At 44.7% G+C, this 20,716-nt stretch overlaps 1 protein-coding gene across 6 annotated transcripts in view; it reads right to left on the minus strand.

Annotated features, from left to right (window-relative positions):
• Positions 1-20,716, minus strand: part of MCC (MCC regulator of WNT signaling pathway) — a 321,225-nt gene that overhangs the window by 271,751 nt on the left and 28,758 nt on the right. For all 6 annotated transcript variants that reach the window (XM_045022358.1, XM_045022361.1, XM_045022360.1 and 3 more), the window contains exon 2: positions 8,616-8,863. In XM_045022358.1, coding sequence (XP_044878293.1) covers positions 8,616-8,863 — 248 coding nt within the window. The remainder of the gene's footprint in view (positions 1-8,615; positions 8,864-20,716) is intronic.

A 20,716-nucleotide genomic window follows, 5' to 3' on the forward strand; every position in this document is an offset into this window, starting at 1 on the left:
AATAGTACTCATTTCTCATGCTTCGCCACTAACACAAAAAGTGCTAGTGACAGAAGCACTATCAGCATGAAGGAAAAGGCTTGCAAAATGAAACAAAGAGAGGCCACCTCCCACCTATAAGATAGTATATATTTACACAGGCTGAGCAAGGAACAAGCCTAAACATTTCAAAACAAAGAAAAAAGGAAAGGAGAAGAATGATTCTAACATCCAGAATCCTCTATTCTCATTTCTGCTTATGCAAAGATTGCTATGATCAAAAGCACTTAAAAAAAACTTAAAAGCTGACTAGACTTCCGATTGTTCAAAGGAGGTATAAAGCACATACAGTAGAGCTCACTGAAGGTCAGGTGAGTTCCAAAGACAGGCAAGGAACAAGTGGGGTCAAGTTTGCAAACTGCCAATTTGGCTCAGGCAGTAAAAACCCAATGGTCATGTTTGGGGCTTCTGAGCACTCTATTTCTATTGTCTTTTCAAAATGAAATGCAACCTCTATCACATCCTGCTGTCTGGGATATTGTTCCCAGAAGAGCTATAAAAATCCAGTGAGGAGGGGGAAAGAAAGAAAGAACAAATGTTCTTGTTGTTCTTGAAAGGTTTTCTGACTAAATTGTGTTAGTAATGAAAATAAAACCTACTTACAATGAGCAGATAATCAAAATGGTCTCTGTGCAAATCAGGAAACAGCTTTAGTGCAGGAGTCAAAGGCCAAAGCCTTCATGGAACTTCACTGTCAATGGTTATTATGCTGCACATAATCTAAAGTGCTAAACTACAGCAGCAATGCTACCTCAGTGAATCCAAATTTATTCAAAGACATATTTACAGCAGACTACATAATGTTCTCCACACAACATGGAAGCAATAAAGGATGGTGAATTATTTGCATCAGGATCCTATAGTTTCTGTGGGATATGCAAACATATGGCAGCTGAAACATGTGTCTAGAAGATGTTTTATTACAGAGAAACCTATTCTCAGCAATGACAATAGAAAAAGCTTTTCATTTACTGAGTGTGGTATGTTGCTTTTATTCATTAGTTTCAATTACCAACAAGGCACCAGCCTCCCATAGCTTGTTATGTTCAAGCACACTTATGCACCAAGCAACAAAGAGTCCTGTGGCACCTTATTGACTAACCGACGTATTGGAGCATAAGCACCCATGAAAGTTTATGCTCCAATACGTCTGTTAGTCTATAAGGTGTCACAGGACCTCTTTGTCGCTTTTTACAGATCCAGACTAACATGGCTACCCCTCTGATACTTATGCACCAGTTAACCAAGTGTGTTCTTGCACTATTCCAGGCACCTCTCTCCTTGGGGTTGTAACTCTGCATCCTTCAATAAGCATCTCAGGTGAGCCAGATAAATAAAAACAAGTCAATTTGCATATGCAAATTAGAACTCTTCCATTTCCTCCTCCAGTCTCCTCCTCCCGATTCCATCCCTTCCTGTCACAGCAGTGAATGCAGATGGCAATGAAGTTGGTTTTACATCTCTGACTGGGCAGAAGTGCTTCCAAATAATCATATCAAGGTTGGAGCAGTCAGAAGCATCTTGTTTTGTCAGTTGTCATTTGTTGAAAGCACAAACCAAAATGGCTTGCAAGCTCTGGAGTAAATTGAACAACTTCATCTACCAATCCTAGGACTGCCAGCTCCACATATCTTCAGACCTTCCTACAGGTCAAAGGAGAAAATCCGCCATTCTATCAGAAACAACTCTCTGATTAGCACTCATTCCCTGCTTCCCCCACCTCTTAGGAAAAGGCAACCTATTATACCTATTCCATGTATGGAAGGACTTCTTCCCCATTCCTTAACATACAGGACAGGCGGAGCTCCTTTCCACCACTGCCCCTTTCTTAACCTGGGAGAGCTCAATCTCGCTGTTCCCCAGCTGGCTCTGCAGCACCTCCTCACCCAGTGACAGTCCTGCCCCTTTCATAGCAGAGGCATGGGGGTAAAGAAAGAAAGAAACTCCCTTTTAGTCTCCCCATACCTGGCTTGCTTGCTGCAAGGTGCACAGGGTTTAAACCCCAGGGACCAAGGCATGCTCCGGTGCCCGGGGGGGAGACAACCCCCAGAACAACTCCTTACTGAAATTCTAACTAACTAATTACAACTACTAACTAATTTAACTATTTACAGAGAGCAGGCCAATGACCACTAGGGAGAAGACTTGCCAAAGCAAGAGAAAATGAGCGTTCCAGCTAACTATCACAGGTGGTAAGAAGGAACTGCAGTGGCGGCGGGTCAGCAGAGCCCTATATACGGCGCCACTGAGGTGCAACTCCAAGGGTGCCTGACCCGACCTGACGGGTACCACTAGGGGAAAAAGCTTCCAGCTACTGTGCACACAGCTTGCACACCTAATTGGAATTGACATGAGCAAGCACTCGAAGAACTCTCAGCTTCTTACAGACCCTACCTCAGGATCTTCCACAGGGGCCTAATTTGCTCCCTGTGGTTTCCTTCTGCTTGCAACCGCTGCCTCCTCTCTGCAGCCTCTGCCACAGCCTCTTCTCCCCAACTGAATTCATTCAAGTGTTTTTGAGGCCCAGGTGTTCATCCTGATAACACCTGATCCCATTAGTCCCACCCCCTCAGACAGTTAATTATGGCACAGGTGAGGTTGGCTCCAGTCACCCCATGACAATGTAGAACACCACTATCATGTTATTGGAACTCCTGCTTGTTTGTTTTTTTAATATAGGTTGAGTTTTCCCAACAGCAAGAAATGCATGTAAAAAACTTCTTAAATCTTTGAGGAGAGGCAGAGGTAGTTAGATTAGCATCAATATAACCCGATCTGACACTCCATAAATATCAACCTGTTTCTGAGGTGGGTGATGAATTCCCTCCTGCACTTTAATGTTCAGGTAGAGATTAATGCCCAATTCTCAGTAGCGTAATCCAAAGTTATAATCATACTGTTCAAAAATAAATGAACCCAAAAAGTAAAGTTTTCAGCACTGAGGTCAGAACACAGGGAGAGGCTGCTACAGGGAGACAAGCAGGCAGTTGGATGGACAGTGAAATTGCTGCAGTACAGTACTCTCTTATTCAGCAAGCAAGCACCTAGGCTAATAGGTCTTACGTGTTTATTTTGCACAGAGCACATGTTGCTTGGAACTTATTTAACAAAACTGCACTTAACGTAGCCTAACACATTCCTCTGGTAACCCTTGTCTCTATCAAGGATTTCAAAACTAACTTTACAATGGATCACGGGATGACAGGGAGCTTGTTTGCCCAAAAGTCTTTTCACAAAAGTCTTTTCACAAAAGTCAAGTAGTAATGCTTCGTTCCACCTATCTGAAGATGAGGAAATGTATCCCAATGGTACAGAACACATATTTCTCACTGTCAAGAGAACACGGGGAGAAATCTCATCCAGCACTTAGTACCAATCAAGTAAGCAGCATACTGCATCAACAATAAAAACCAGAGGATTTGGTCCCTAATTAGTAAGATATCTTGTCATACCTAAACAAAGAGATTCTGGTCATATACATAGTTCTCTACTAAAAAGATAAACCAATCTCATAGGAAACAGACTCTTATTTATCCCTTTATGGGCTTGTGGATTCCTGGTCTGTGACCAGGTATTCAGTAACCTTCTCTGGACCCCACTCCTAAGGTCCGTAACGGCCTTGAGAACTAAATCTGAGTTAGGCACTTGTTTTGCATGTTTATGTTTTACTTATCTCTATCCATTCTATGCAGCAGTTAACCTGCAGAATCAGCGCTTTAGGGTAATTTTCACCTGACAAGCTGGAAAACAGGGCCCAAGGGGTGCATAAGATGCTTTCTGTAAGCTAGACCGAACTGAGCAAAAGGTAGGGCAGAATGGAGGAGGTAACCACTGTGAAGACAGGAAGCAGTTTACTAGGACTATGGTGACCCTCTGAGGGGAGCCCACCTCTTATTCAGGATGGCTTTTCTTTATGGTGTCGGTGAAGAGTTATAGTTCTCGTATTTCATTTGGAAAGCATATGGATATGCAAATATGCTGAATTATGACAGGGATCACCATATGGCACTGTTTCACATACAGTTTCTTACAAGTTCTTTTTCGTTGTGTGCAAGCTAATTATAGTCTTGGAAAAATCGCTGTATTGTTTTTTATGCAAATCCTTTGAAGGACCTATGGCAAGCAGCAAGGGAGTTTGCTCTTTGCCTCAATTTCTTAGCTAGAGTCAATTTTTGAGGCAGATTTGCTTTCTGGGAACTGGGCATTAGTGCTGGAGCTGAAAACCCCTGAAAGTGAGGAAAGCCTGCATGACATTTGTGACCATCTCTGTTCCAGGAGGGGTGTGTGTGTAAATAAGTTGCAATAAGAATATACCCAGACTCTGTATCACTGATTTTTTCTGCGAAAGAAAGCTGAACTGCAATAACCTGACATCTGCTACTGTACAACGGAGAGGTGACAGTATCAAAAGAATATTTAAAAGTCAAACAAACTGATCCATTACTAGTTAATATACATTTATCTACCCCAATGTTTATGTAAATTAAGCCAGACAATCACAATAGCTTTACAAGTCAAATAAATCATGGGTGAAAATTTGTGGGTAAATCTGAGAAAGAATCTGTACTACTTGGGGGTACATCTGAGCTATCACTCTGTAGCTTTTAATTAAATATAGGATAAATAAATTTAATTATCACCACATCAACTTCTAAGCACAATTTATTTATAGGGAGATCAAATGCGGGAATAATGCAGAGCAAAAGCAATGATTTTTAAGCCCCAAATGACCTGCCTCTCATTTACCCATAATCTTAATTTGTGTCTGAAATACTGGTATTCCTTAAATTTTTTCTCATGATTGGTATGTAATGTAAATAAATCATCATATCAGAAGCTTGGGGCTTTTCTTTTTTAGAGGGAGAGAAGGGGAATTGGTTACAAATTAATTAATAATGAACTGCTAAACTAAAACAGCTCAGAATTGCTTATGGTCTGTTTTTTTCTTATTTGAGCACCTGGTCTGTGGAATCATATCAGTAGCCATAGCGCTCCCAATTGGACAGCAAAACCACTCATCTGTCCAACTGAATTAAGATTTTACTGATAAAACAGTTTCATATATCTGTTCTCTCAAAAGTTACAATGTGCCTAGAAGTTGTATTTTTGGAGTTGGATTCCTTTACCAAGGAAGATCCAGTAAATGTACTAGTTGTCTGTAAAATGCCAGGCACGCCTATGGATATAAATATATCATAATTGCATTTATTGTAACTTTTTACATAAAATATGTATAACCTTTCAAAACTTTAAGAAATACAGTACTACCTGTCAGAGACACCACCTTTACTTGGCAACTTTTCTGTTGTAAGAAATCACAAAAAAGTAACCTCAAACATACAGACTATTATTCTGCTTCATTATTACAATGTCCCTTTTGTTAAGCAATCCATTTCTATCAGTCTCTTGAGTGGTCATTTAAGACAGGTTTTAAAGTACCTGTCATGGCTTTATTGCCTCCGTAACTGAGTGGTGCCAACAGGTCTCTTGGAGACACTTGAAATTCTCTCAATAACTTCCTACTGAAGATCCATTCTGATGAGTTATTTTGGACACAGATATTGCAGTTCCCAACAGTAGACTTTCAAAGTTAATTTTACCTTTTATTACTTTTACAGTGTTAAAATAACCCATAACATTTAAGCAACAGAACTTACTTTAATATTCACTTGGGTATACAGTTTGACCCTACTGACTTTGAAGTCAGTGTTAAAACTCCCATTGATTTTAATGGCATAGAATTGGACCCAAAAAGCATTTTGAGAACCCTGGAAGTACGGCATTAATGAAATGAAAAATGTTATTCTAGTGACTTTAAAAGTGTTCTGCTTTATCATGTATTCAAATGGAAGGTTCAGTCCACTGTCCTACTCTGTATCATTTAAATGAAATACAGGTATCTCGCAACTTACGCGCATTTAACATGCGCGATTTCAACTTTACGTGTATGGCCGGAGTGGGGGGCGTGGCCTCAAGCGGGGGGGGCGTGGCCTCAAGGTTTAAAGGTCCTGGGGCACCAGCTGTGGCTGGGAGTCCCAGGGCCTTTAAATCACCCAGGGGGCTCCCAGCTGTAGAGGTGGCTGGTAGCCCCTGTGGTGAACTAAAGGGCCCGAGGCTCCAGCCACCGTGGAGCTCCGGGCCCTTTAAATGCCAGCCCCAGCCGGGCTGCCAAAGCTGCAGGCAGGATTTAAAGGGCTCGTCCGGGCTCCCCACCACGGCGGGAAGCCTGGCGGAGCCCTTTAAATCCCGCCCGCAGCTCCGGCGGACGGGCCGGGGGGCATTTAAAGGGCAGCGGGGAGCCCGGTGGAGCCCTTTAAATGCACCCCCCGCCCAGCCGCGGATTGGGTTTAAAGGGCTTGGGGATATAATTTCAACTATACGCGGTTTTCGCTTTACGCAATAACCGCAAAACGGAACCCCCGCCTAAGACTTGCCTGTAGTAGAAACAGGTTTCATAGATTCTATGGCCAGAAGGGACCATTGTCATCATCTAGTCTGACCTCCTGTATTACACAGGCCAGAGAACTTTCCCAAAATAACTTCCAGAGCAGATTTTTTTGGAAAAACATTCAATCTTGATTTAAAAATGGTCAGTGATGGACAATCCACCATGACCCCTGGTAAACTGTTCCAATGGTTAATTACCCTGACCAATATTGTGGTCTAGTGGACTGAGCACAGAATGCGGGGGACGGGGAAGTCTGATTTCTGACTTCTAATCATGATTAACACTGCCCTTTCCTTGGCCTGAAGAAAGTCACTTAACCTCCCTACCTTCAGCTGCTTCCCCATCTGTAAAATGGGCTTAACAATACTTACTGACAGGGATGTTATGAAGATTCTCTGGTCAATGACTGCAATGACTGAAAAGCGAGATTATCTACAGAAGTCCAGTTGCAACAAAACAGGAGTAATAATTATTATGAAATTTTATTTTTCACTTGCTTTTACATTGGTTTATAATGTGATGCGATGACTGGAGTATTGGACATATAAGTTTAGGTACATATATATATTTTTGCACATCTTTGTGAAGAAGTCAGCTGCAAGGCCTTCTTTTTCACAAGGCCTGAACTATGCGCTCTCTGTACAAGCTCCAAACAAAATCCTTAATGTAAAAGTCCCTTCAAAGAAGGCAGATTCCTTTGTTGCAGGTCACCAGGACCCCTGCTGCTCAGTGGCAGCTAAATGAATTTGGAGTTTCTGTAATTTATGCACTCCATATGGACATTGGATAGAAACTTTCAAGGGATAACAGTGGCTGACACATCACATGGAAATAAATCTTGAGGAAAGGACTATAAACAGTCTTTAAAGAGACCGGTTATTAAAAACAGTGCACTCTCCTCAAAAAAAATCAGCATCCATCAAGTTTATTTGTATTAATTAGCACATTTTTATGTCTCCTGTCTTAAGCAATGTTTACAAAGCAATAGGGAGCAGGTTCAAACAACATCACTAGCTCTCCAAGTCCTGATTAAATAAAAAGAGGATATGTGCCCCTGAAGAGCTGAAAGGCAGTAAAACTTGTAGCTCATTAGTCAGCACTACTAGCATGCTCCAGGTCACATTATGTTTGTGCCCTGTGAAGTGTTTTTAATAGCAGCATGATCACTGAACTTCTCTAGAGCATGAGAAAAATGAAAGCAAGATAACTGTATAGAAATCATGAAGTTTCCAACAGGTATAAAATAGAACCAAAATTAAAGCGAAGTGACAGACATAAAGCTAGGCTTTATCTGCATGGAATGGAAAATACCCACCATGGGCAGGGAATTTAAATGTTCAGACTGCTTCTACCATCTTACTGACATATTATTGATATATTTTCACAAATTTTAAGTAAGAGAAATATTAATGCAATTGTCCACTTAGGAAAATGCATTAAACAAACTTCATGTACAGAACTACTCATCTGGTCAGGTGTTATGGGGGTTTTTTTTGGTTTGGTTTATTTTGGGGTGGGGAGGAAGGGAAGGAGAGGATTTTGTATTCTCTTCAATCATAACATACTGGGCTAGATGAAGTGATTTTCTGACCGAGGCTGGAAACTCTCATGTTACTACAGCAATATACTAAATTCTAAGGAAAATAGAATTGAACACCAGCTGAGAAACAGGGTAAGACTTGCCTGTAGTAGATGGTACTATGTTCTTCTTGTCTTTAACATTTCTACCTATATATTTGTTCAGGCTTTCCAGTCAATGTAGTCCCAGAGTTTCCTAGCACTTTAACCATCAGCTGAGCAATCTGTCTCGGGTCTTTTCTGTGAAGTGAACCTGTTGCTGCAGTCAGGGTCGCAATCTATGCGCCCATAATTTTTACAAAAAGGTTGTTCCATACTTTTTCCTCTTATAAATATGAGTTGACCAGATACCATAGTGATGGGTAGTTTATTCATTATTAATGATAAAAATCTATTATCTGATGATCTTGTGCCAAAGCATATTTGCAAAACCCTTTGAGTGAAATCCTGGCTCCCAAAACGTTAACATAAATATTCCCATTGCCTTAACAGAGCCAGGATTTCAGCATTAATTATTTATCCCTGGAGGAGCATTTGAAATTGTACCTACCCAAACTGTTATTACTGCTCGTTGGCCAGGAGGCTATTCTGTCCCTTAACAACTTCTTTTTACAAGAGTCATCTGATTTCACGGAAAGTTCCACTTCCTCTTTCCTGATTTCTCGCACAAGCTGCATGCGGCACCGAGTAAAATCCCGAAAGGAAATCTTCCCATTTTCATCTGCTCCTAGCTGGTGCATGATCTCAGCAACAGACTCCTCCATATTCAACTGACGGCACACCATCAGCAAGTCATTCCTGTAGTGGGGGGGGGGGGGGGGGGGGGGGGGGAGAAAAGCAATTTAATTCATAAAACAATGCTAACCCTGTCTAATCTGGAAATCCATTTATTCACAGACATTTAAATCTAATACAGCAGCTGTGAATTTTGTGAATCCAATAAAGGAACTGTGAGGTTGGCAGATTTCAATCACAGGAATAATGCCTGAACAAAGTAAAGTTCTGAACTCCCACTGCTTCTCAGCAAAGCTGCACGCGACAACCCCGATGAGGTTGTATGTCCAGATTTTAACCATATTTACCAGAAAGATTTAGACTTCTATTCATTTATGCTGAAGCAAAACGCACCACAGAAAGAGCAGAAAAGGGGGAAAATACTAAAAACAATATTATTGTATAAATCCCCAATTTAACAGTTACTAACATTTCTACTAACAGAGATATACAGAGCCAATGAGAACTGAACCTTGCACCATTACACCACTGCTCCCCCCACTGTGGTAACAACCCCAAACAGAGTCATGGGTCCAACGAGGCAGATTTGCCCCATGAGACACTGCCATCTGCCCCAAACATATCCAGGCCTGCTCCACAAATACCAAGCCAGGAGGCTGCCATTTTAATCTACAAAATGGTGGCATCCACACAGTGTGATCTCACACATACAGTGCATGTAAAAAAGCAGCTTCTTGGCATGGCGTTGGTGGAACAGGTGCAGGCATGTTGGCTGTGGGGAGGTGGCTGTGCAGACACCATTATGCTATTTGCATATCTGGCTGTGCAAGCATCCAAGTGAAAGACTCGAATCCAGTTCCTGGTGAGCAGCAGCCTTATCTCTGCTTGAGTTGGTAGGAGCCTGTGATAACTTTTCTGAGATGGGAATCTGCATTGGCTTGTAAGCACTTTAAGGCAAGGCCCATGTTTTCTTTTATGTCAACCAGAGTACCCTGTTAGCACTCAATAAAGAATCATTCTAAGTCACTGTCTCTGTGCTGCAAGTTCCTCACAGACACAGGTGATGACTGAGGGTATGGCTACACTTACGGTTTGCAGCGCTGGTAGTTTGCAGCGCTGGTCATCCAGCTGTGTAGGAGCAGCGCTGGTGTGTGGCCACACTCATAGCTACCAGCGCTGGTGTGTGGCCACATCTGGAGCATTTGCAGCGCTGTTGGGAGTGCTGCATTATGGGCAGCTATCCCAGCATTCAAGTGCACCAACGTGCTTTTCAAAAGAGGGGGGTGGAGGGTGGTGTACTGTGACAGGGAGCGGGGAAGATAGAGAGAGTGGATTTTTGGAGCCAACACTGTGTGTTAGCTTCCTGGATTGGAAAAATCACAAAATGATCATGAGCCCTTAGTCTTAACTCTAATTGCAAACAGCCTGCCTCCAACACGGACTCCCCCCTGTTTCACTCACTCCCTGTGGTGTACTGTGACAGGGAGCGGGGAAGAGAGAGATTGGAAAAATCACAAAATGTTTGCAAACCCTAACAGCCTGCATCCAACACTGTTTCCCCTGCCTCTCATTTGATCGTTCACAGCCAGGTACAGATAGCTCCTGTTTGCTGTGATCAGTGTTTGTTTTTATAGATAAGCAGTTCAAACGGAGCTCCGATTGGCTCCGTTCTGTTTCATTCACTCTCCCTGCCTGCCTCTCATTTGATTGTTTACAGCCAGGTACAGAACGGAGCTCCGATCGGAGCTCGTTCACAACAAAACAAAGAGAGGCTGCATAACAAAACAAAGAGAGTAATTTATAAAAGCATTCTGGGATACACCTGGAGGCCAATCACAGTGCTGGTGTGTGGCCACACTTGATGACCAGCGCTGCAGCACCAGCACTGGAATCCTTATTCCCCATGCCGAGTGAGGTGTACGGCCAGCGCTGCAGCCAGGGAGTTGCAGCGCTGGAAGTGCCCTGCAGGTGTGGCCACTTACTAATTGCAGCGCTGGTGGAGGCTTTCCAGCGCTGCAAATCGCCAGTGTAGCCATACCCTGAGCATCTCAGTCAGACAGAGGAACAGTCTGCATCCTTTTTCCGCAGTGTGGACATGACAAAGTATCCTTGGGTGCAAGCCTTTCAGTACAAGCTTGATGCCATGGCTCTGCCAGCAGCTGAAATTGAACAACTCAGCAAAATTTCCTGCAATCAATTCTTGCAAGGAATATATGCCCAAACATTCTCTCCCAGAGTTCTGGTTCACTGTCAAAAATGAATACCCTGAACTCTGAACACTCGACTTGAAACTGTCTGGAGTCACAGGAAACAGTAAGTTTCAAAATGGCATCATGGAAGCAAAAAGTTTGGGAACCTCTGCATTATAGTATCCTGTTAGGTAGTTCTAAGGGGTAAGTATCAGGAATAGATAATATTTAAACAACTAATCTCTCAGAAGATGGATGAGTGCTCCAGTTTCCATTTCACTCAGGAGAGGTAAAGCAGTAAGTTAAAAACCCAAGGAGGGAGGGGGAAAAAAAAAAAGGAGAAATATTATTTTGAATACAGTTGAACCCTGTTATCTCGACGGCCTAGGGGTTTGCCAAAAGCCGTCGAGATAACCAATGATCGAGATAAACCCCTATCCACCCCCCCACCCCCTCCCTGCCCCCTTACCGCGCTGCCTGCACGTGGCTGGATCCGGCAAAGCGGAGCCGGGCGGACGGGCGGGCGGCGAAGCGGAGCCGGGCGGGCGGCAGGCGAAGCCGGGACCAGGTATGTGGGGCGGGGACGGGCAGGGACCAGGTATGCGGGGCCGGGCGGGCGGGCGGGGACAGGCAGGGACCGGGTATGCGGGGGCGGGGAAGCGGGGACGGGCGGGCAAGCGGAGCCGGCGGGCGGGCGGCAGGCGAAGCCGGGACCAGGTATGTGGGGCGGGGACGGGCAGGGACCAGGTATGCGGGGCCGGGCGGGCGGGGACAGGCAGGGACCGGGTATGCGGGGGCGGGCGGGGAAGCGGAGCCGGGCGGACGGGCGGGCGGCGAAGCCGGGACCAGGTATGTGGGGCGGGGACGGGCAGGGACCAGGTATGCGGGGCCGGGCGGGCGGGCGGGGACAGGCAGGGACCGGGTATGCGGGGGCGGGCGGGGAAGCGGAGCCGGGCGGGCGGCGAAGCGGAGCCGGCGGGCGGGCGGCAGGAGAAGCCGGGACCAGGTATGTGGGGCGGGGACGGGCAGGGACCAGGTATGCGGGGCCGGGCGGGCGGGCGGGGACAGGCAGGGACCGGGTATGCGGGGGCGGGCGGGGAAGCGGAGCCGGGCGGACGGGCGGCGAAGCGGAGCCGGCGGGTGGGTACGCGGGGAACCGCGGGGCTGGGGAGCCGGGGAGCGGGCGGCTGGGGACACGGTGGGTCGGGGACGCGGGGAGCCGGGCGGCTGGGGACGCGGGAAGCGGGCGGCTGGGGAACCGCGCGGCTGGAGAGCCGGGGAGCGGGCGGCTGGGGACACGGTGGGTCGGGGACGGGCTCGAGATATTAGGGTTCGGCGAATCGACATAACGGATGAGAAACCCATAAGACAAAGAGGGAGTTTGGCGGTTCCACTTGTAAACCGTCGACTTAATAGGATTGGCAAGTTAACCGAGGTCGACATAAATGGGTTCGACTGTAGTTGGTTTCAAACCTGTTCCCAGACTTTCTGATTACCTTTTAAAATCTCAGTTGTTCCAATTGTTCAATGAAAGTGACAAAAGGGAAGGAAAACTCTGAATTCAGATCCACACATTCCTCCAAATCTCAAAAAGCAACAAGAAAGTTGCAACAAAATCAATTCTAAGGATAGGTATAAATGTACATATCTTTTCGTATGAAATGTAATTAAGATTGATGCATGTAAATCAAACTAAACACAGTGCCAAAAATAACCATTCAAGGACACTGGGACTAATGCTATCCTTTGTTTTGTCTGAGGGAGGGAAGAGCTATTGGAGTGTCCCTTGGACTATGATTGGCCGATGAGGAAGAAACCTCCCACAGATGCTTGCACGTCTCCAATCCAGAAGATCCTCCCTTTTGTGTTTTCTCCAAAAGGAGATAGAACAAAATTTGTAAAAGAATAAATGGTAGCAGTTGAAAGGACAGGGAGGATAAGACACAATGGAAAAAAATGCCTTAATACTAACCAGATAAAAACAACATTGTATGGATTAAAAATTGGTTCCTAAAAAGGAACAGGCCATAGTCATAATCAATGAGACTCCTGAGGAACAGTAGGAAGGAACGTACCTCAGGAACCCACAGTTCAAATATCTGATATTCCCATTAATGATCTAGGCTCCGGTTCAGTGAAATACTTAGTTACCTTTGCTAACTCAGGACCCTAGAGCAGTGCTGAAAAAATTCACTCGCTTAGTTACCACTCGTGAGTGAGAAACTCTCCCTAACCAGCAAAGGACCTATGCCATCAATTTCTAGTTTTTGTGAAAAAAATTAAGTTTCTTGCTCATACAGAGCAAATATGAGACTCTGAATTTATACTACTTAGCAAATCAATAATATTCTGAATATTGTGCAGGAAGTTTGTGTGCATGGAATAAGTACCTGAAATTCTTATATAATAAATTTACAGCATATGTTACACTACAGCCATTTGATATTACAGTCAATGTCCATCTGTTCTATAGAAAAACAGTTATAGATTGCCTGGAGCTTTATAAATCTGTAATTCCAGAACAGCTGCCCCACCAGGCCTCCTGGCACAGGCTTTTATGGTAGAACTAGAATATAAAAACAATAATAAAACACATTCTTGATGACAGTGTATTTTAGCCAAAAAATTCCCCACTTAGCTTAAGAATGAGTTTATTATGGAAGATATAAATCGCATGATGCATGCTGACTATAAAAGACTGATAATTCATGATACAATTTTAGGCATATTTTTATTTTTTCTATTAAAGAGAACAAAAACTGACATCAATAATATCTGATATAAAGGTAGTACTTTAATATTACATAGCATGACATGGTAGCCCTTCCTCGAGCACCCTTTTGCAGCAGACCATAGCACAACATGTATGCCTGCCTTGGTTTCACCTTCTTTTGTCAGTAGAAAGGAATAAAGTCTCCCAGTGTCCACTTCAAAGTGCCATCCTTGGACATAATTTATTCACGTAAACATGACAATCCATAGAACCTTCATGATAAAACAACTCTCCACAAAACCCCGAAGTACCATAGGTTCATGGCAGTTTCCAGCTCACCCTCCTGCAAGTCCATCTCCAGTTTATTTCCAGTCTTTTTGCCCTTGTTCTAGGGCTCCACTCTCCAGGCGACTCCCCACCTGAGAGTTCCCAGATTCACTAGTCTCCCACTCGCACCTGTCCAGTAGCCCCAAGTCAGATCTCCTGTGACAGAGCTCCCCGCAGTGTTCCACTCAGCCAGGCCTTTCTTGAGAGTCCTACCTCCACTCAGGCAACAACCCCACAGGACCAGCCCATGTTCTGGGCTCTGGTTCCTGCTGACTTCCACTCAGGTCTGCTGCAAGATGACTTCCCACAGTGTTTCACACACCCAGGCCTCTCTGCCTGTGAGTCCTACCCCTGCTCCTGGGACCCACCATCCAGCATCAAACCTCTTGTTTCAGGCTTAACTTTCCCAACCAGGCTGGTTCTTCACCTTGTTCCTGTGGCCTCTGCAAGAGCTCTCCTGTAACTCGACAGGGTTCCGCAGCTCCAGCCAGTCCTCACCATCAACTTTCCTCATCGTTTGTTCTTCCCAATGGCTCTCTGTTCCAGTGCTTCTCTGCTGCTCCTGTTTCTCCCTGAGTCTCTCCTTCCCTCCTCAGGCAGCTCTCACCTGCCTCTTTCCTGACTGACTCTCCACTGTTTCAGTATTTTCCCATTTTTATACCATCTATATGTCTCAGTTCCCCATCTGTGAAATGGGGATAATACTATTTCCCTACTTTGCATGGGGGAGGGGGGTTGTGGATAAATACATTAAATACTGTGGGGTTCTTAGATACTACTGAATTGGATCGTATAAGTGCCTAAAATAAATAAGACAGAATTCCTACTCATGTGCTTAAAGTTAAACATGTGCATGTGTGTTTTCTGGATTGGGGCTTAAGACAGAAATAACAGAACAAAATGATAAATTGGGGGGGAGGGAGGGTGGGCCCCTACAGGAAGATAAGGATTAAAAGAGTAAGCGATCATGAGATGATCTTATTGTTATATATGCTCCTTGTGATTTCCCTACTTGCTCTCTAAATACAGAGATTAGATAATACCTATAATTTTTAATATACTGCAATCTGGAGACTCTCTCCCAAATGAAGTCAGAAACTTGTGGGAGGTCAGTGAGAAGGGTTAATATGAATTATAAGAAACTGTTTTTTATACTATGATTATCAGACATTAATTAATTAGCTGAAGATCTCAAATGCTAGTGAAATTATTGATCCAATTCACACCTGAGCATGTCAACCATTCTGAAATGACATTAGCTTTATCCTTTTCCCTCTGTTCTCATATCAGAATAATATTTTTAAAAAGGAAAATAATGTAATACAGCAAAAAATATTTTCTAAGGAATCTGCTTAAAAGATACATACACATCACCTAGAAGATGTATGGGAATTTGTTCATGTAAATACCTGCACATAGAGATTAACATCTAACAGGAATACATACTTCCCTTCCATTAAATTCCTGATTATTCCCACTCAAAAATACCCTGAGGCACAAAATTAACCGTTTAAAAATTGCAATTTCAACAGCTACCAATTGTGACATCAGAGGCTTATGGCTTCAGGACTAGAATAAGTTGCAAGATCATCTTAACTAAAGAAATAAAAAATCCTGTATTCATAAAATATTCTTAGTAATACAATTAGTACAAAGTCGTAAAAATATGAACTAGCTCAATTATTATGATTTATAGTCAGTATGACTCAGATTTTCCCATGCTCTCAAGCTTGAATACAGCAAATAAATACGTAAAGCAAATGCTTAACTTTACGAACAGTAGTTGTCCCATGACTTCGAGATCTATTCACATTCTTGAAGTTAATACAGTAACTCCTCACTTAACGTTGTAGTTATGTTCCTGAAAAATGTGACTAAGTGAAACGATGTTAAGTGAATCCAATTTCCCCATAAGAATGAATGTAAATGGGGGGGGATTAGGTTCCAGGGAAATTTTTTTCTGACATACAGTATAGTATTATAGTTGGGAGGTGCCCCCGCCTTACCCCACACAGGCAGAGCCCACTGGCACTGGAGACAATGAGGCAGGCAAGGAGGCTGAAGGTGCTGTAGGCTAGGAGAAGCACATTGTGCAGCAGCAGCAGCGGCAGCTTCTCTTACTCTGCAAGCACCAGGGGCAGGGGCTCAACCCTCGGCCTGTCCATGCCCCCCCCCCCACCCGTCCCACAAGGCCCCACCCTTCCTCTTTACTCCGCATGCTGCATCCTCACTCCTCCCTCCCCTGCCTCCTGCCCGCGGCAGTCAGCTGGTTTGCAGAATTCAGGAGGCAGAGGAGGGAGGGGGAGCCTGCACGCTGAGTCCTTGCTCCTCCCCCCTGAACGCCATAAGCCAGCTGATTGCCTAAGGCAGGAGGCGGGGGGAGGAGGGAGAAGGCAGGTGGGAGCAGGGGCAGCTCTAGGCATTTTGCTGCCCCAAGCACGGCAGGCAGGCTGCTTCGGCAGCTTGGGTCCGCTGGTCCCGTGGCTTCGGCGGACCTCCTGGAGGCGTGCTGAAGCCACGGGACCAGCGGACCCTCCACAGGCACGCCTGCGGGAGGTCCGCCGAAGCTGCGGGACCAGCGGACCCTCCGCAGGCAAGCCGCCGAGGGCAGCCTGCCTGCCACCCTCGTGGCGACCGGCAGAGCGCCCCCGCGGCTTGCCGCCCCAAGCACGCACTTGGCGTGCTGGGGCCTGGAGCCGCTCCTGGGTGGGAGGCATTGTGGGGGGGGGCCTGCCAGATGTGGACAAAGCAGGCAGCCAAACAACGTTATAGCAAAGCATTGCACAACTTTAAATGGAGCATGTTCTGTAAGTGAGCAGGGACGTAAGACCGAAACAACGTTAAGTGAGAGGACGTTAAGTGGGGAGTTACTGTAATGTGTTTAAATTCTTTGCTGAATTGGAGCCTAAGATATGCAAATACTGTCATTAGGTTTTTAACAAAAGTTCTCTTTAAGAGCTAGGTATTACCATCATCATTTTTCCTCTCTTGAGCATAATCCAAAACTGACTGAAGTCAATGGAAGTCTTTGACTTCAACAAGATTTGGATCAGGCCTTTGCTGTGATGAAACACACTGGGATCAACAAAATCACGTGCTGGAGGATATGATTAGGACCCTATCAAATTCAGGGTCCATTTTGGTTAATTTCACAGTCACGGAATTCTAAAAATCATAAAATTTCATGATTTCAGATATTTAAATCTGAAATTTCACAGTGTTGTAATTGTAGGGGTCCAGACCCAAAACGGAGTTGTAGGGGAGGTTGTTAGGGGGCTTATTCCTTTACCCTCTTACTTCCCTGATTCTTCTTGAATGAACACAGAGCAACAATACCCGAAGTCCAAAGGCACAAACAATTTGATGTTTATTGGGGTGAACTTCCAGCAAGCATGATTTTAGTTTTCTTCCTTAGTGTCCCCCTTCTCAGCTCTAACACCACAGAGCCTTGCCTGTGTCCCTGTTCCTGTTCCCATTTTCCCCTCCGCCCCCTTCCTGATTGACACACTGCACATGTCCTGGAAAATAGTTTAACTTTCATTATATTAGCCATATTAATTTTACACAAGGTGTGATTGCTTCTCTTATGCCCAGAGTTTTTATGCACCCCCAAAGCGACAGTCCGATCCCCCAGAGCCACCCCAAGGCTCAGTGTTTCCATCATTGCTCCCCTTTTCCTTTTCCTGTGCGCGCACACAAAATTTTATTTTGTCTAACATTCCTTGCACTATGATTACTCTTTTTACACAACTGTACCCTGATTACACTTCTATTTTGTACAACCAGAGACAGCCGGGGCAGTCAAGTTAAGTTTCAATAGAAACCCCTGACATTCCTTTAGTGATTTTGATTACATTATTAAATAATTTTGATCAGATTAATCCTCCGCCTGCTGCCTGCAGCAGTCCCTATAGACCATTTCTGTGGGAAAAGGGCCCAGTCCCTATAGACCATTTCTGTGGGAAAAGGGCCCAGTCCCTATAGACCATTTCTGTGGGAAAAGGGCCCATTTTCCCCTCAAAATAGCTGTAAAGGCTTCTGGAAATAGAAGCATAGTGGTGGTAGTAGCCACTTACCTGACCCCCTGGTATAATTTAATTACCAAGCTTCCATCCAATGTGACTGTACAGAGTTGCACATGCAGTTACATTTATATAACTGGGTTTTATTATTAAACCAAAAACTTGCTTCTTAACACCACAACTGTTACGTGTTCCATTTTCACAACTTCCAAATGTTTACTTTCCTCCAAACCCTGTATTATTAATTTTTGCAAAAGATATTTTTAACTTTTAACTTACTTTTTTAAATCACTTACTCCTACATTTAGTTCTTTAAGGTAGTGCACTTTGTCTCTAACAACTCAGCCACCAAGTACAATTATTGCCACACAGCTGCCTTAACCTGTGCTGTCTTTACCTTGAGACTGTTGAAAAGGCAGTAAAACATTTGTCTCCATGGTTGCCCATGGATCTTTTACCTTAAAAATTCCAGTGGAATACAGCAGACCTTCATCATCCTTTGTCCCAAACAAAACAAAAATAAACAAAACCCAAAAACATTTCACATAAGTATCCAAAGTACCCTCCATTAAAACTTCAGAAAAACAAAGGTGTGGAAAGGCAGGGGGAGAGGAGGGGAAAGAGGTGGAAAGAAACCAATTAAGCCTGTTAGGTTAGTTTAAAGTACAGGCTACCAGCAGCAAATTAAGTAAACTGAGGAAAAGGAGGAAAGGAAGATAAGGATATAGTTAGCTTTGAACCAAGAGTAGGCTCCCCAGCTTGAAACAGCTGGGAACTCTTACCCCCAGGTTCTTATTCTGGCTCTGGGAGAAGAGTGGGGGTTGTTACCTGCTTCTGCAAACCCCACCACTTTTCACTTTGAAACCTTTTTCTTTTTCCTCCACTCCCCCAGGACCAAGTCTCAGCTCCTGTCTCTAAAGGTGGTCTGTTAACTGTGCTTCTGACTCTAAACTCTGTTGTGCCAAATCATCTTTAACCACCCTAGCTAATTTACAACACTTCAGCAGCCCCTGCTGAAACAGCACCAAACTTGAAAGATTACTGGCAACTTCCCATAATGCTGCCCTTACTTCAAACCTCTCACAAGTGGACTGAAGTGCCTCCTTTCCCTGGAAGGCATCCAGTCCCCATGGGAGGGACCTTCTTCCACTACCCATATACCAAAGGAGGGTGGGCTCCTCAGCCACCCCCCATTCCTCTGGGTCCCCTAACACTTCCTCCATTTCCTTTTTAATCTCATCCCAGGCTGACCCCTGCACCTGGAATGGGCCCTGGTTCTTCCTTATCAATTTATCCAAAAAATCCTTTACCCTGGCTTGCCAGAACTCGCAACTACCATCACGAGAGTTCACTATACCCCCTCCAAGCAGCTGCGCGGACTGTTGGGGAAGGGACTTACAGGCTGCCACTCACCTATGCATCCGAGTCACCGGCACCAAGATGTTAGGGGGCTTATTCCTTTACCCTCTTACTTCCCTGGTTCTTCTTGCATGAACAGAGAGCAACAATACCCGAAGTCTAAAGGCGCAAACAATTTGATGTTTGGAACTTCTGTATAGAACTTCCAGCAAGCATGATTTTAGTTTTCTTCCTTAGTGTCCCCCTTCCCAGCTCTGACACCACAAAGCCTTGCCTGTGTCCCTGTTCTTGTTCCCATCCCATTCCCCCCCCCCCCGCTTCCTGATTGACTGCAGACTATATAGTAAAACCTGCATTTTGCTTAGCTATTCCTTAACCAATCATTTTACTGAAATTTAACTAACCAATCCTAACATATTGTAACATGGGTGTTTAACCAATTATATCCCACCACCCTTAATTGGTTTACACCCAACAAAATTAATTATACAGTAGACAGAAACAATTAGAGAACCAGACAGAGACCATGCAAATAAACATACAAAACAATACAGAAGTGAGGATTTCACAACTACATTTATACAGACATAAGGGTTTTCCAGCTGTGTCTATTGATAAGTGAGTTCTTGCCAGACAGGATGCTATTAAACTAAGTTTCCTTTTACATCTTCTAGGCTATTCCCTTTCTCTGGAGGTGACAGGAATATCAGGACAGGATTGTATTCCTAATAGCCCAATAGCACCTTATTTCAATATGACTAGTTTGGAATGTAAGGATGTGACCACACACTTACCAGCTTATGGCTGCCTAACTACATCTTAGCTGACGGCCTTAGCCGTCAAGATTATTGTAGGGAGGTTGCAGTATTGCCATCCTTACTTCTGTGCAACTGCTGCTGGCGGCAGTGCTGCCTTCAGAGCTGGACTCCCAGTCAGAAGCCTCCGGTCTCCAGCCGCCCAGCTCTGAAGGCAGCTCTGTCACCAGCAGTAGCAGAGAAGTAAGGATGGCATAGCATGGTATTACCAACTTTAGTTCTATGCTACTGCCTTCAGAGCTGCGCCATCGGCCAGCAGCCACCATTCTCTGGCTATCCAGCTCTGAAGGCAGCAGGGCATGAGTAAGAGTGGCTTGGTATGGTATTGCCACCCTTACTTCGGTGCTGCTGCTGGTGGGGTGCTGCCTTGAGAGCTGGGCGCCCGGCCAACAGCCACTGCTCTCTGGTCATCCAGCTCTGAAGGCAGCACAGAAGAAAGGCTGGCAATACTGCAACCCCCCTACAATAACCTTGCGACACCTGTGCAACTC

Source organism: Mauremys mutica, chromosome 6, assembly GCF_020497125.1.
Source record: "Mauremys mutica isolate MM-2020 ecotype Southern chromosome 6, ASM2049712v1, whole genome shotgun sequence".
Taxonomy (NCBI): domain Eukaryota; kingdom Metazoa; phylum Chordata; order Testudines; family Geoemydidae; genus Mauremys; species Mauremys mutica.